Below are 15,604 nucleotides of genomic sequence, written 5' to 3'. Positions count from 1 at the left end.
ACACTTATGTGATCAATCATTCGGTAAATATACTTAAAATTGTAACCAAAGTCGTCGTCACGGATCTCGATGATGCCTTGAATGATCTTGGAAGAAATATTGTCGCGCAAGATGACGCTTTTTCGCTCGATTCGATTGTTTTTTTTAGCAGTCGTTACAAGAAGTGAGGAAAGAAGCCGCACGTCAACGGGCATGGCATAGCTTCCGTCTCGTTTAATTTGCTTCTCACCTTTCCCCCATTTGCTGCTCGTACATTACACATTTTTTTGTAACTATCATATCATAAACTTACGGCATTTATGAACGTAAAATAACATTTAAAATCTCTCGAGATGAGAATCGATAAAAACAGATATGTTACTTTCATTTGTCGCGACAAGATCCTATAGGTAAATATATGTATCAATTTGGATCACCATATTGAACGTAGATTCTCGAACAATTAAAGTGGTCCAGTTACTGATATATCCTATGCAAACGTTGTTATTTATTATAGTTCCTCATTTCTTTCGGCGTTGACTTTGTCATTTGGACACGCCAAGTCGCGATGACATAAATGTGACGATCTCATTATGTCAATAAAAGAAAAAACAAGAACTGAGCGGGAAAACTTGATTTACATAAACATATTTTATGATCACGAATGATTTGTCGGATTGTTCCTAAACAAAATCATTGCTTAAACGATTAATAATATAGAGAACGTTGTCATTGTCGCTGGTGGTATACGTTTGTTTCCAAAATAGATACTTTAAACATTTTAAATGTTTATGAGAAAAACTTTTGCGAATAGTTACAGGTTTTTATTGAACATTACCTGCATCGAAAAATTTATAGAAGAAAACAAGTGTCGTTTAACAAACGAATGTATGCCGGTGACAACGACAAACGAAGTCAGAATGTAGAAGGGAACGTTATTCCTGCTGTTGGTCTTTAAATCTCTCTCCGTTCCCCCCTCTTGGCGATGTTTGTATGTCAGAGCGTTTATCGCGATTTTGTATGTCAGAGCATTTTGAAGCCGCGAATGCTAATAAGTATATCCCATGCATATTTCTGTCATATGTTTTGAGGAGACCGTTCAGTTCATTTATCTCGTCATCCCGTAGTCGTGCAACCCGGGATTCCTCTGTGGGCATCGCGATGTTGGCCTCCGGCATCGTGACTTCCGGAACTGTAATGACGTTTGGCATCACTCGTGGTGATGAATGTTGCCGTGGGGCGCTCCAGTACGCGGCCTCGTCGCCTGTTTCAGTTTTATCACTGTGAAAAGTAAAATCACGTTTTAATTATTGTAAAATCTAAACCTGTATTCTATTGTAAACCTAAATCTTTGATGAAAACAGCAAAAAATAATTCTTGGCAATTTACTTAGAGCTTTGTTGATGCGAAAGAGTATCCGTATCAAAATGGATGTCTCGTGTGGTTTTACTTTCGGTATAACGGCACACGATAACGTTGGGCCACTGTGTAGTGGGACGTTCCTCCTCACTGTGAGAACTAGTGCTTTCGTAGTCATTGGGACTGTCCTCTTCACTTCTATAAACATATCATATATAAACAAATTGCCAATATATCGTGTACATGAGCTGCCAAGATTCAACTATCTATTTACTATATAAAACAAGAATGACCAACTGGCTAACGAATATATGCATCCGGAAATGCATGTATTTATCTGACTAATCAAGCTTCACATGAGTTTTGATTTATGGGAATCAACGTGCTAGTATTAATAAGTGGATAGACTGAGAAAAAATATTTAATACTTGTAACTTTGATTACACAATGAAATAATTATTCGAAAAACCTTTTTAAAATGCAACTACTATTGTAGCGTTAATAACCGTATGCATATTGTCACTACTATTTTTTTGTTGGAACAACCATTTCTTTGTTTTCAATGTAGCAAAGGCGGTACATGGCAGTAAAGGCGAACCGAAAAGTTGAATAGTTGCACGCTAAACTAATTTTTTCTTTAACATTATACTTAATTCATTATATTGACACTCCATTTGTAAATCCATAGGCTATGTGCGTTATCTATTTGAGTTTAAACTCAAGAAAGGACAAAAAAATATATTATAATTGAATTTACAAATAATTTATGCAATCTTGCAAAATTTTTACAAAGATTCTGTTATTATATAAATGAAAAACTTTGTGATCAACAAACCTAATGCGAAGATGCAACGTCCTAAAGAACGCAAAGAACGAACAGAACCAAAGATTTTAAGCAATCAATCGTTAATCGAGACGCGGTCAGCTAAACTGAGTCAGCTTTGCCAGCAACGCTGAGCATCGCTATCTCTCTATATAAGAGAGCCACGCGTTACATAGACCAATCGTCGATCGTCAGGTGCTGTCCGATAGACTATACTAGCATTGGAAATTTTGGTAATGAGGAAAAGTATTTGTGATCTGAGAGAGATTATAAAACCTTATATTGGTCTGGAGGGTGTATATGTGCGTGCGCACGCACGCGCACGCGTGCACGTGTGTGTGTGTGTGTGTGTGTGTGTATGTGGGATGATAATTTAGAACTTCTCTCCCCCTATTTTCCATTTAGCGCATTGTGGATATTTAATAATCCTACCTTCATTAATCTTGATTTTCTCAATTTGACAAATAAACGTAACTGATCGTACTATTTAGTAGAAGCAATTTTTTGGCTAAATAAATTAAAGATATATTGATCGCTTTCAGATTATCCATCGTGACACATCTAATTATTACTTCTTTTTCTCTCTATCTAAATAATTTCTTCGTTGTCTAAATTTCTAATGTTTCTTATAGTATATGTATATAATAGTGCGTTCGTAATGGATGCTTACCGATATATCAAACTACCCGCGTCCTCGTAGTCGTGATCGACGCGCCGATTCTGTGTATTGTTCTTATAGGAAGCGACATTTCGTCTTGAGTTAGCCTGTTGTTGTCCGGCCTTTTTGCGACGTGATATAGTATACTGATGAGGATCCTCCCCATCTTTGAGTAGGAGCTCTGGTAAGATCCGACGTCGAGCATTGATAAACCAATTGCATACCTACAAACCAAAATTGCGAAACGACATTGTGAATATCTCGCTGTATCGTGGCATATTAATAAACGTAAAAAGCGAGAAAAAATATGCACAAAACACACATCATAAGAATTTCTAACATATACTTTCTTATTTCTGACATCATAAATCAAAATGATCGCGGCGAAGTACTAGGAGTCTTAACAGAGAAATAGTCGATCTTCTTCTCATCTCTTCCTCCAACTTCTCGACACGTGAAATTAATGTATCATACCAGTCGATATCGTGAATAGGTATCGATTATTGATTCCTCAGTGAAAGAAAAATATTTAAACGCGCGCGCGCGCGCACTGACCTGCAGCATAGTGAGACTGGCTTGCTCGCAGAGGAGGTGTTTTTCAGTCTCATTCGGATAAGCGTTGAACCGATGATCGTACAGCCAACGCTTCAGGATCTTCACCGAAGTTTTCGGAAGGTTGCCGCGACGTTTACGCGTGGTGCCGTTCGCGGCATTCGCTGCAGCAGCCTCACCGTTGTGCTGAGCGTCTTGCAAATCATGCGAAGTGGAAGGCACTTCGGGGGAGCTCATCTCCGACCTGCTGCTCGTGTCCTCATTGACACTTTCCACTGGCATATCTAGAGAAAACAAACGTAAGGAAAAAATTATACGTTGGAAATTAAAAATTAAATGTTAAAATTAAAAGCGTGATTTTCAAGGTAATCGCGAGCGTAGAGACAAATATGTCGGGCCATACAACTGTCCTGACTCTCTACTAAGAGTGAGGTGTCCATTAGGCACAATTTTCCAGCTATATAATGATGTTATTAATTTCATATGTAAAAAACATTTTGAAGTCTATACGGCATCTAGTGAACTGCACCCTAAATTCGCCTTAAAGTTTTGAGTTACAATGATTTCGAAATTCGAAAGGCGATTGAACGTTTCTAACCGCGAGAATCGGCGAGCATCTGTATGTGCGACAGAAGAAAAACAAACAAAAAGCCAAATTAAAAAATAAAACACAAATAGATCTCGGAAGAGAATATATCGCTTAGACACAACATTCGTTTAATTTTAACTATCAGTTAAGTCCCAATAGTGATTGGTTAATTCTGATTAACTCTTCTTAATGTCAAATGCGATTGGTCAAGTCCAATGGAACAACCAGTTAAGTTAACTGGAGGTTGTGCAACTGGGCCTTAATGATCTCCCTAACACGAGTTTACAGGCTCGCGGTTCAGCTTCTAAATCGTGACATCAAGGATTTGCAAGCCCCATCATCAGACTAGGCATTAGAGATCAAGGGTTGTGGATTAGAGGCCAAAATTTAATCACTTTGTGCCACTTAACCAGTTGGTAAATAATTTTTATAATCCGCAATACTCCAATACTCAGTCTGATACGGAGTACGCGCTTGGGCATCGATGATAGTGCTACAGTTTCCAGTCGTGTGTAAAAAAGGATGAGGAAGCCGCGCGCGCACTTGTGTCCCAAAATTGCCACCTGATGCTCTAGCTCCCAGTTATGTACTTTCTTTTCGCTCCTCCGTCGCGCACGTGTCATCGCCAAGGAATCGAGATGACGGGGATCGAGAGAGAGAGAGAGAGAGAGAGAAGAGGTAACGACTGTGGTCGGACAAACGACGCGTTTCGGAGAGCAGAGGTTGTTTGAGCAGCTAAATAAATAGAAGAACGACGTCGCCAGTGGTAGGCTCGCGTTTGCCGTCGCGCTCTCGATATATATATATATCGTTTCCGCCGCGGATCGTACTGCGGCTTTCTTTTTTCGAATGGTAGTGATATCAACGCAGCGAAATATTCAACGATAACACATCAATTGGCACGTCTCTGCACAGGCTCAAAAAGGCGCAACGAGGCGCTCTACGCGGTGGGTCTAGTCAGCTCTCTGGTCATGGTTGTTCGTCGGGTGGGGAGTTTCATAGAAATCTCGTACAAAACATGAGAAAGGATATTTTTTAACGATCGCGTGAATGAATATTTGTTCAATCCTCACTCTACATCACAGTATATCGGTCTGTCTCTAGTTTCAGTTCTTCTTTTGCAAAATCAAATGAAAATTTCGCGCGCGCGTTTTCTCACTTATTACGCACGCACTCGACCGACTGGTCGGGATTCCTTTTTTCATTGAGCGGCTATGGAATATGGAGATTTGGATTATGCAACCTAGAGTTACAGAGAGTTCATAAATAGTAACGTCGTAGGTAGCAGCAATTGCAATGGGGAAGCCGACTGATCTGTTCTGATTTGCTGAGATTAGGCGTGACATGTCGTCGTCGCGTGTCCTGTTGATGAGGGTGGTGGTCCATTCTCGTCGGACTCTCGTCAGAGAAAAGGTAGCTTTTTGAGATGATGCATTATCGCGTAGCGTGCAGCAGAATAACAGAAGTTAATCATTCGCGTTCCCGCGATATAATATTTTATCGCGAAAAGTTCAGGCGGTTATACTTTGTATCTCTCTTTTTCTCTCTCTCTCTCTCTCTCTCTCTACCTTCCTCGATGAAATCGACTAGAAATGACGTTTTCGTGATAAGGATAATATTGATAATAATTATAGAATCGCACGACATCGCGGGAGGATTCCTCGTATCAAACTCGTATCGATCGACTCGTGTCGATCAGTCGAAACTGTCATAGCGAAATTCGGTTGCTTGCACTAGTGCGCACTGAGTACGCACTAAGGCTTGTTCATACTATGTTATTCAAGTATGTTAGTCAAGTCTTCAATAAATTTTCGAATTTGTAACCAGTAATATGATATGTACAATATCCATACGAATCATTTTATTAGCTAAAATGTTTTTAAATATGTATTTAAGACACGATCTTAAATGTAAGAATGTATTGTAAACAAGCCTTAGCGCGCACTAATGCGAGCTACCGAATTCGCTATCAGTTTGCGCGGTCAACTAGGCGGTAGATATTAATATCGGCATGCTCTTCGTATAAATCGACGATATCTGCGAAGGGTTAGAAAAAGCGCGCGAGGGTCGCGAAAGAAATAACTCGCCGAGATAATTAGAGTTTTACGTACATATTTTCGCCACATAAACACTTTGAAAACACGTAAACGGAAATATCCGCTGATAATTGTTGCATACGCAGATAAAAAGAAGATATGCATAGTATCGCACTGCAATTTCTACAACATCTCCGAACTTGTAGAAATTGTCGCCGGTCAAAAGGAAAGGTCAAAAGTATATTTCACGGTATATTTTACTTTTAAGTTGCAGTTCTTACAACATACAAAAGAATGCATAGTTTTCCCTTTTTTCTATCAAACTTTTGTTCACCAATGTTTTCGATGAGAACAATATGGACCTAGTATCTCTCTGTGTGAAATTTCTGTCGACTTTCACCGATGAAGATAGAATCCATCAATCAGGCAAGAGTGCATAAAGAGAAAATAAAATGAAAAGAGAAACATATTAGCGTTCGTTCAAATAGAGTTGTAAAATTTCTAACGCAAGTACGAAACGTTATTCTTGCATAAATTGCACTTTATATTATACTATGCACATGTACGCGCCAAGAGAGAAACAGAAAGGGGAGGGGAAGAGAGAGAGAGAGAGAGAGAGAGAGAGAGAGAGAGAGAGAGAGAAACAGCCTTCACTGGCGCGCGCGCGGCTGCAACATCCGTAAATCATATAGACACTAAGGTCGGTTCCCCTTTCCACAATGTGGCGTCGCGCGCTTGTTATTTGAATGGTTATGTAAAACTTATGCGAAATGTTCAGAGGTCGTCTCGAAAGCGACGTAAACGTCAAACGTAAAAACATCGCAACAGTGGCAAGCTGTCATTCTCGAGCAATAGTTGGCAAACAGTGCGATAAAATCGCGCGTTTGATGATTGAATCGGATTTACGCGCTTGAAATTCACTTTCATCCGATCGACATTCAACGGAACAGGTCAACGAAGGCCGCAAATAATACAACGCAAATGCAGCGTTGGTCTTGAAACTGTAGTATTACATTTTTGCTGTTATTTTATTTTATTAAATCTAATAAGATGACGATGAAACATGTCTCAGAGACGTCTCAATTTTGCTGTCTTCGTGCGAAGATCTCTCACAGATAAATTTATTTTCGCTATTCATTTTTCTAATAAATTTCAACACCATTCCTCTTCAGAAATGCGTCTCGTTAAGCTCGAAATTCATTCAAAAGACATCGCAATTAAAAAGTGAATCATGAGGTCGTCTTTTTCAATCGAGTTCGTTGCGAACTTTTCGGTGCCAACATCCAATGCACTCCTGCCAGGTGTCATTACACTCTGGTATGCCGATGAGTTTAGAAGCTGGCATTTTGTATCATTACCAATTTAACGAGCTGCTCGATTGTTGCTATGATATGCAATATAAAAGAAAAAAAAAAGAAACAAATAAAGAATCAGCAAAAGATATCCATGAATCTTTACCTATTTGCTTTCGCGTCTTGATAGTTTAACGGCCGCTGCCATACATGCATAACTTCATTCCGCGCCAAAGAAATGAAATTAAAGTAAATTTGAAGTTAATTAAACGGACTATATATAATTATAATATTACATAATAATCATGTAAAGATAGATTTACGTATTTATGTTTAAGGAGCGTGTTCGTTTCTTTAAACACGGCTCAAGTGACTTAAAGTCTCGAGTTGGCGGCAGGTGCAAATTTTTTCGCGATAACTGCGGCTGTCAAAAAATGTTAAGATCTGGATTCCGACGATTCGCGAATATTCGTAACCACGAGAGAACGTGGGTCGTTGACGTGTTTCGCGTGTGACGCGTGTAACGCGAACTCAGGAACGTCACGGTCAAAATATATGACGTTGACATCGTGTAACTGCTGTCCAAAATTGACTCGAGGTTATCAGTCACGCGCGTACTTCCCTGACTGTTCCCACCGAGATATTTAACAAGTTTACACAATTCGTCCGCAGGACTCTCCACACAGACGTAACTCGAATTTCTTTTTACGTAACTACGTAAAACTTATTTTGGTCACACGGAAAAGAAATTTTTTTCTGTCACACATAAGTAACGCTAGTCTCTGGTGAGAGAGCTCGTTGCGTCACACACAGGTGCAGCTGGTAGTGTACGTGTTAAACATTGTGTTTAAGAATAGATATCTGTTAATAATACGAGGATTGTGAAAATGAACTCCAAATTGCTAATCTGCAAACTGATTTAACAGTCGACTTTTTCTAGTTTCATAAGTATCTCGAGTTTCAAAGTATTGATATATTTGTATCTCAAACAAACGCGTGCATACCCCGGGGTCGCCATCCATCGTCTTTTATCTAACGATACGATTTGGTAGGCGGTCACATACGTACTACCTAGGTAATGCCAGGAAGACTCGCCGTTCCCGAAATAATCCAAGTGTTCTGCGCTGGTTCCATATTTAGCGCGAGTATCTTGCCGATTTGTTCGGGTCAAACGGAGAGACCAAAGTTCGATTAAAAAGACGCGGAAAACGAAGGACAAAGGTAGGTAGGTAGATAGATAGATAGGTAGGCAGGCAGGCAGGCAGGCAGGCAGGCAGAGAGAGAGAGAGAGAGAGAGAGAGAGAGAAAGAGAGAGCGAGCAAGGAGGAAGAAACACGACCCATCCGTTGTCAAAAAGATTCGTTTAAGTGGGTATCAAATGGGTACCTGTCAAAATTGTCAATGAATATATTTCTCGTTAAAATTGTTACGCGGACAGAGTACGATTGTGCGCTAAACTGATTAATTGCACACTCGTAGAGATTAAAATTCCTTTTATGCGACGATCAATCTATAAATTGTGACCGATTCGTAAAAATCGACGCGCAGGAGAGGCAAATGAGATATCTCGTAAATATTTTAAACTCTGGAAATTGTGTGACGTTTTATAGTATAAAGAAAAAAGAACGAAAGATCAGACGACATTAGCTCGACTCGAGTTAAAGGAATTCGATTTTAAGATTCGATTTTTATTCAATTTGATTCGATTGCAACTTGTGCATGCAAAATCTACGTAAAACCTTGAGTCTTGGTTTTGTCATCTGATCTTTTTTCTCAATATACGTATGCCTACACCCGAGTCGATGGAGAATCGAGCGTCTTTGCGAATTGGATGACAGGGGTGTCTCGTCTCGTCGAGACTAACAGCGTCTCCGGAAACGGAATCCACCGCGCGAGTCCACGCTAGACCAACTAAACTTAGCGCTCGAGTTTTGCGGTTACGTAAGGTCCAGTAACCCGACGGCGTAAAATTAGGATAGCTCTCTTCTCGCGAACACAAGCGCGCGCGCGCATTCAAACGACAACCGTCATAAAGCGTGCATCACTATCTTCTCCTCTCGGTAATGAAAGATCCATCATGTGCGGAAACGATGACGAATTTTCTTTCTTTCTTCCCTCTTTTTCGCAAATACTCATGTTATCGTCGATGATTATGACCATAGTTTATGATTAATAATGAGCCGCGTCTAATTTTGTTTCCTTCACGGCGACGCGCAAACGGCGTGATATGCTTACCTCGACAATAACGAAACTTTAACACGTTGACTATCGCATCGATTGCTATCGCAAGGTTAACTGCAAGAGCCTAACTAAATTGTCAAAGATACAGGAAATTAATGCAATATATATATATATATATATATATATATATATATATATTGCCTTCGTTTCAACAGTTTTTAATTTTTAATTGGTTGTACGACCAATCCTTTTAAATGCAATGAATTGCACATAATATCGGTTACCGATGGCCACCACGGTATCCTTAACGCGTCTCGCGAATTTCAATCAATTGATCGCGTGACGGCATTAGAAAAATTGTTTTGCCCGGGACCTGATTACCGCGGTTACATTCATAATATTTCGACGCGAAGACGTTAACGTGAAAATACGCGAGATAACACGGTGAGAATCGCCGGCGAGGGACAAACGAGTGACGAACGATTTCGTCAGATTTACGCGGCGGCGCCTGGTTATTATCGTAGCTAAGTTTATGTAATGCGACCGATGCAGCGCACACGACTCGCTCGCTCACTGAGATATTCGCACTTTGAGTTTGCGATCGCCGCTGCTGCCCCTCGCAGCATGGTGTGTATCTCCCGCTGTTATTCGCTGTGTCACGCTTCTTACGCAATACACGTGTACCACAAAGCACTGCCTCCACTCCTCTTCCCCACGAAAGCGCGAAACGTCGCGCTAACATTGAGTCGAGAAGGTATTACGTTGCGTTGTTAGCTGTTAACACAGTGTTGCAACCAGTTGAAGATCGCGCGCCATCGTACACCCCGCGAATCCTTCAAAAGTCAACAGGTTGTCATTTGGTCGAATGAGCGCGTGTCGCCGAAATTATTCGCAAAACAATGGCCGATCGTCTCACTGAGAGACTTGCCCCGCTACACCGACAAATTTTCTCCAACACTTTGACAGCCGCATTTGACAGATTCTCGCGAATTTCGTCACGATAAATTTCGTCGAGTATACAAAGATTGTCGCACACATATAATGTTAACGAGCATATTAATTGAAAATTAATTAATAAGTAGGCATGAACTTGAAGTGAAACATCAGTGCGTGACACATACGTGATGCAAACGTGTTTGAACATCAATTGCAAATTATAATTGAACTTTTATAATGCCCCTATAATATTGCAATTGTAGATTGTTGGAATCGACAAATATCGGTATATGAGGTGATGATATATGAGGCGGTATGAATTCACGCGTGCGTCATAGCGGCCGTCAAAACTGTCAAGAAATTCAAATCGATCAATCTCTCCTCCTGCAGCTCCTTTTACCCGTTTTCTCCTAATCTACCCGTTAAAAAAATGCGACGGAATGATTGTAGAAATGAGTCTCTCTGCAAATAGAAACGTCGTCTCGAACGCCGTCTAATGCGGCACGCGTTTCAATAACAACGCCGAGAGACATCGGTCTGATGAGGCGAGAGGAGTCTCGGAAGAAACATGTTCGACTCTGCGTGAGTAATTGAACTCAGTTGACTCTATAATCGCGCGTCGGCTGTTTCGTGTGCGATCACAGTCCAGGGAAGAACAGTGTGTAGCCGTATATTCCTTAGAGCCGATTTCTTCGTTTATTTCGCAAGAACACCCTCAATCGCAATTGTAGAAAAAAGAGAAGAACATTGGGTCGACTTGAGAATCGGGTGAAACAAACTCAATTTCTGGATTGCGCATGGTTTCGAGTTAATCATCCTGACTTTTCGAGCGTAATTTTTATGCGCTTTTTTTCTATGTCTTGTTTGTATGAAACAAACTTAAACTTGGTTTAATGAAGCGATCATAAAAGACTGAGTCGACGTACGTTAATGGTCGTGTTCATCGTCTGATTTAATTTTAATATTCCACCGGAGAATTACTCAGATTGAAAAGGAAATTGATAAAGATTAGAAATACACTTGCTCATACTATGCAGTTAGATAAGTCTCTTGGTAGTTAAAGAAGCATCTGAACGACACATTCTAACTTTCAGTGTCGTTAATCTTGTCTGACAATTTTGACGAAATTTTGCAGTTGAAATTCCTATGTCAAATTGTCAATTCGAGTCGACGGCAAAACGATGGCATAATGGTAATAGAATTTTCCTAATCAAGGTCCTAACCAAGACAAAGCATGACGATTCCTGGTTGGTCCGTATCCTATTTGCCATTTTAGGGCGTAAATGATGAGAGTGAAATTCTAAAAATGACGCTCTATGTACAATGCCAAGCAACAGACAATAGGAATAGACAATAGCTAATAGGAATAAGGAATAGAAATAATTGACCAATCCGAATCCCAATTCCGTTTCTGTTACCTGGCATTGTGCATAGAACGTGAAGGTTATTCAAACAAAAATTGACCTAAAGCTAGATTTGTATAAAATAAAATTCTCTATGGCTGATTCATCATTTTTTCTTGGAAAAACCACTTTTCTTATGAAAATTATTAAAATGGCCCTCAGTCTTTTGTTAACAGTACATTTTTCATTTTTTTTCTTGATCTTTTCGGGACAGCTTAGAACCCGAGTTGAATCACCATCCATTTCAGAAACACTGGCAGAATTAAACAATAAAGACTGACCTGTACGAACGGTCAAGCAAGCGCGTTGCATATGTATTCACAGGGTGAAGTGTGTAATCGCGTATATTCAATGCAAAGTGCGCTGACAGTTTGTGCGCAAGCATATGTCACGGAGGTTACCGCTACGGTGTCTCCCGCGCGTGCACGCTCGGTTGTTATACCGAGGAGAAAAAAAGGTTAATCTAATAATAGTTATTTTTCGCCCCAATCAATTTTTGGCCCAATTTTTGGTTGTTCTAACATAAAAATAGTTAGTAGTAACATGCATATGAGGTTGATATTTAATTTAATTAAAAAAAAAAAAAATTATTTTCTTGACTATGATTTACAGAAATTATTTTTTTGTGTGATAATAGTTACAAATATCAAACTTTTTTTTCTCAGTATAGTGCTGCCAATATAATCCGGATGTTTCAAGATTACGAGTATCTTTAAAGTAAAGATTTCTTAGTGATATTTTTTCTTTACATACTACTGTGTCCAAAAAGTAAGACCAATTCTCAAGTTAAATTGCGCGGGTATATCGAATGTCAGAAATATTTTTTTTCTAAATTGGTAGCACTGTGACAGACATTTGTGTCAAATTATGCGTCGTTTGTGTGAAGCTATTCGCAAAAAGAAGCTGGAATTGTAGAAAGACAACTCTTGGTTTTTGCACCACGATAATGCACCATCTCACACTGCATTGGTTCTTCGAAACCATTTCGCTAAAAATTCGACCCATCGTTCCACAACCACCATATTCACCTGATTTAGCACCGTGTGATTTCTGGCTATTCCCTAAACTCAAAAGACCGCTCCGGGGACACCGTTTTGACTCGATTGAAGAGATACAAGCTGAATCGAAGAAAGGCTTTGAAGGCTATTCCGAAAATCGACTTTAACAACTGTTTCGAGGGTTGGAAAACACGTTAGCATAAGTGTATTGTGTCTGAGGATTATTTTGAAGGCGACGAAATAGATTTGGAATAATAAATAAAGATTTAAAAAAAAAATTTTAAATTGGTCTTACTTTTTGGACACAGTAGTATATATATTTTTCTCGCGACGAGTGTATTAGAGATAGTAAGGTATACGGTATTAAGATCTCTTATTCATTGGTAGTATTGGTAGCAAATATAGACATTTTCAAAATCTTTGACCTTCCAATATCTTCGACGTACTTTCAAGTAGCAAATTACAGAATAATTACAATGCCAGCATATCGTGTCGAAATTTCTAAAGAAAAGAAGATATACAAATCCCTTAGAGTGGAATCTTACTCAAAATAAGTGAAAAGTATTTTTCTATGAAAAACTGTGAGATTTCAGCTGAAATTATGCTACGATATAACTATTAAAATAAAATTCAAAGTTAGACGAGATTGGAATTTCTCCAATCTGTGGAGATCTAATCGAAAATGTACAAAGTACACACCCGTGTACTATCAAATACTACCACCTATAAGACTACCGTTTCGTTCTAGTCACGATTGGATAAAAAGACGAGATATCGATCGACGCAAATAGAAAACAAATAAGTCGAATGTATAAGGTATGTTTTCGAGTATTACATTGTTCGATATCAAGTGGTATCAATGAAAAAAGTCTAAGTAAAAGATTATATCATCTTAACTTGAAAAGATATTAGTGAGCTTATTCATCAGGTATGTTTTTTTCTGAGCGTCCATGGCACGCATTCAGGGCAGGCATTTTCAGTGATTTTTCAGTGGCGCAAGAAGGCTACTCATTCGCTACTCATCGAACAAAATTATATATTTTTATATATTTATTTCACTATCTAAAAAAAATGTTAATTTAAGACTAATTTCACATAATACTATCTTGCTACTTAGTACACAATGTTACTCACAGCATAAAACAGTAGTTTTCTGACCTACAATTAACAATTACACAAAAACGATGTAGTGAATATTATTCGTTCCTCTATGCCGTGTTTCCTAATATATAACATTTGTAACGATAAGCTTTTTATTTGGATGGTATTATATTTTTACAAAGTTACACTGGAATAATGTGGTCGTTTATATTGTTTCTACCATAAAGTTATATGTGCAAAATTGCGATATTCAGTATTAAATTTCTCATGAATGGTACAGACAAATCGTATGAAACATTAACTACGAATGTGTTTTACTGTAATCTATGTTCAGTTAAAGTTTTGTAATTTTAAATATTTTGGTTTAAGTGGACAAATTCTTGAGAGAGAGAAAGAGAGAGGCCTCACATACGATTAAAATAAAAATAATGAACAAGAATAGAGTTAAATATTCGAAGGTTTAAATGGCGATGGCTTAAGAGAATGAGAGAGAGAGAGAGAGAGAGAGAGAGAGAGAGAGAGAGAAAGAGAGAGAGAAAGAGAGAGAGAGAATCCGACGTCACTTTTTCAAATATCACTCGTTTAAAAATAATAGAGGTCAACGACCGTAACGCTAACCGGTTTAAAAATGAAGTAGCGCGTCTCGCCTGTATCGGAAGTGGAAGAGAAGAATGCGTGAACGGTGCGCGTCAGTCGTATCGAGTTCGCGTGAGAGAACCTAAAATGCGACCGATAGTCGCCATCGTAGAAATTTCTTAAAGATTTTTCCTTCTAGCGCAAGATCAGTGGAGCGCGCATGCATCGAGTCGAATCAAAAAGACTTTGGTCGATTATCAATCTTTCGATTACCGATTTCGCGAGTACAAAATTCAACTGGTAGCAAAGACAAAAATAATGTCAATATTTTCCAACATTGAATTTCGTATTGCGTATCTTCTACCATTATCATCAGCAACATTTTCTTTTTACTCTTTATGTCGCGATTTGTCCGCACTTTTATGCCGTCAAACATGAGCACGTGGTCGATCTTTTCGACGATTACTAGGGGATTCACTCACGCGGATTTCGCCTCTGATGCTAACGACATCTCGAAGCAATAGTCGGACTTACAGTATAATCCAGATATAACCACGTGGTTTTGACGTACAGCCGATGCACGAATACGCCTACGCTATCGCGAGCAACCGACGGATTGACGTAATCGTTTTGGAAAGGGCATGATTTTCGGTGGCAATCGACGAGATCATTCGTGAACAAAGCACATTTGAAGATTCGTCCGTGGGTGAATTTGTCGAATCTGTTGGTTGACGTCGCGAAACATGTCAATCAGAGTTACCAGGCCTGTCATAATCCCACTAACATTACTTTTTACAATAAAAATGTGATTACATATTACACATATATGATTGTGATTAAATTTCAATTATATTCTAATACGACCATACAAAATGTTTAAATATTTCTATGAATATCGCAAAAGACTGATGCTACAAGTATATATGTGGACACAATTAAATATATTCTGTTTCTCAATCTTAAAAAATTTGTACATTCCCGTTTGTTCAACGTATTTAATTTGTAGATATTATCAAAATTTTCGAATTAATAATTTTCAAGTTTCACGTTCAAATTTCTCAAATGTGGCTTTACATGGTACATTATATTCTTATAATGTATCTTTAAAATGACGCTACGGT

General features: G+C 38.8%; 1 protein-coding gene across 5 annotated transcripts in view; it reads right to left on the bottom strand.

Annotated features, from left to right (window-relative positions):
- Nucleotides 1–277: 277 nt before the first annotated feature.
- LOC116842571 (pre-B-cell leukemia transcription factor 3-like) overlaps nucleotides 278–15,604 on the bottom strand; it is a 33,889-nt gene continuing 18,562 nt past the window's right edge. For all 5 annotated transcript variants that reach the window (XM_032811968.1, XM_032811970.1, XM_032811969.1 and 2 more), the window contains 4 exons: nucleotides 3,375–3,655; nucleotides 2,832–3,043; nucleotides 1,369–1,536; nucleotides 278–1,260 (listed from right to left, as the gene is read on the bottom strand). In XM_032811968.1, coding sequence (XP_032667859.1) covers nucleotides 915–1,260; nucleotides 1,369–1,536; nucleotides 2,832–3,043; nucleotides 3,375–3,655 — 1,007 coding nt within the window. In that variant the 3' untranslated portion in view covers nucleotides 278–914. The remainder of the gene's footprint in view (nucleotides 1,261–1,368; nucleotides 1,537–2,831; nucleotides 3,044–3,374; nucleotides 3,656–15,604) is intronic.

Source organism: Odontomachus brunneus, unplaced genomic scaffold, assembly GCF_010583005.1.
Source record: "Odontomachus brunneus isolate Ranch 3 - 2012 unplaced genomic scaffold, Obru_v1 Obru_scaffold_026, whole genome shotgun sequence".
NCBI classification, from domain to species: Eukaryota; Metazoa; Arthropoda; class Insecta; order Hymenoptera; family Formicidae; genus Odontomachus; species Odontomachus brunneus.
This window is presented reverse-complemented; position numbering and strand designations above follow the sequence as displayed.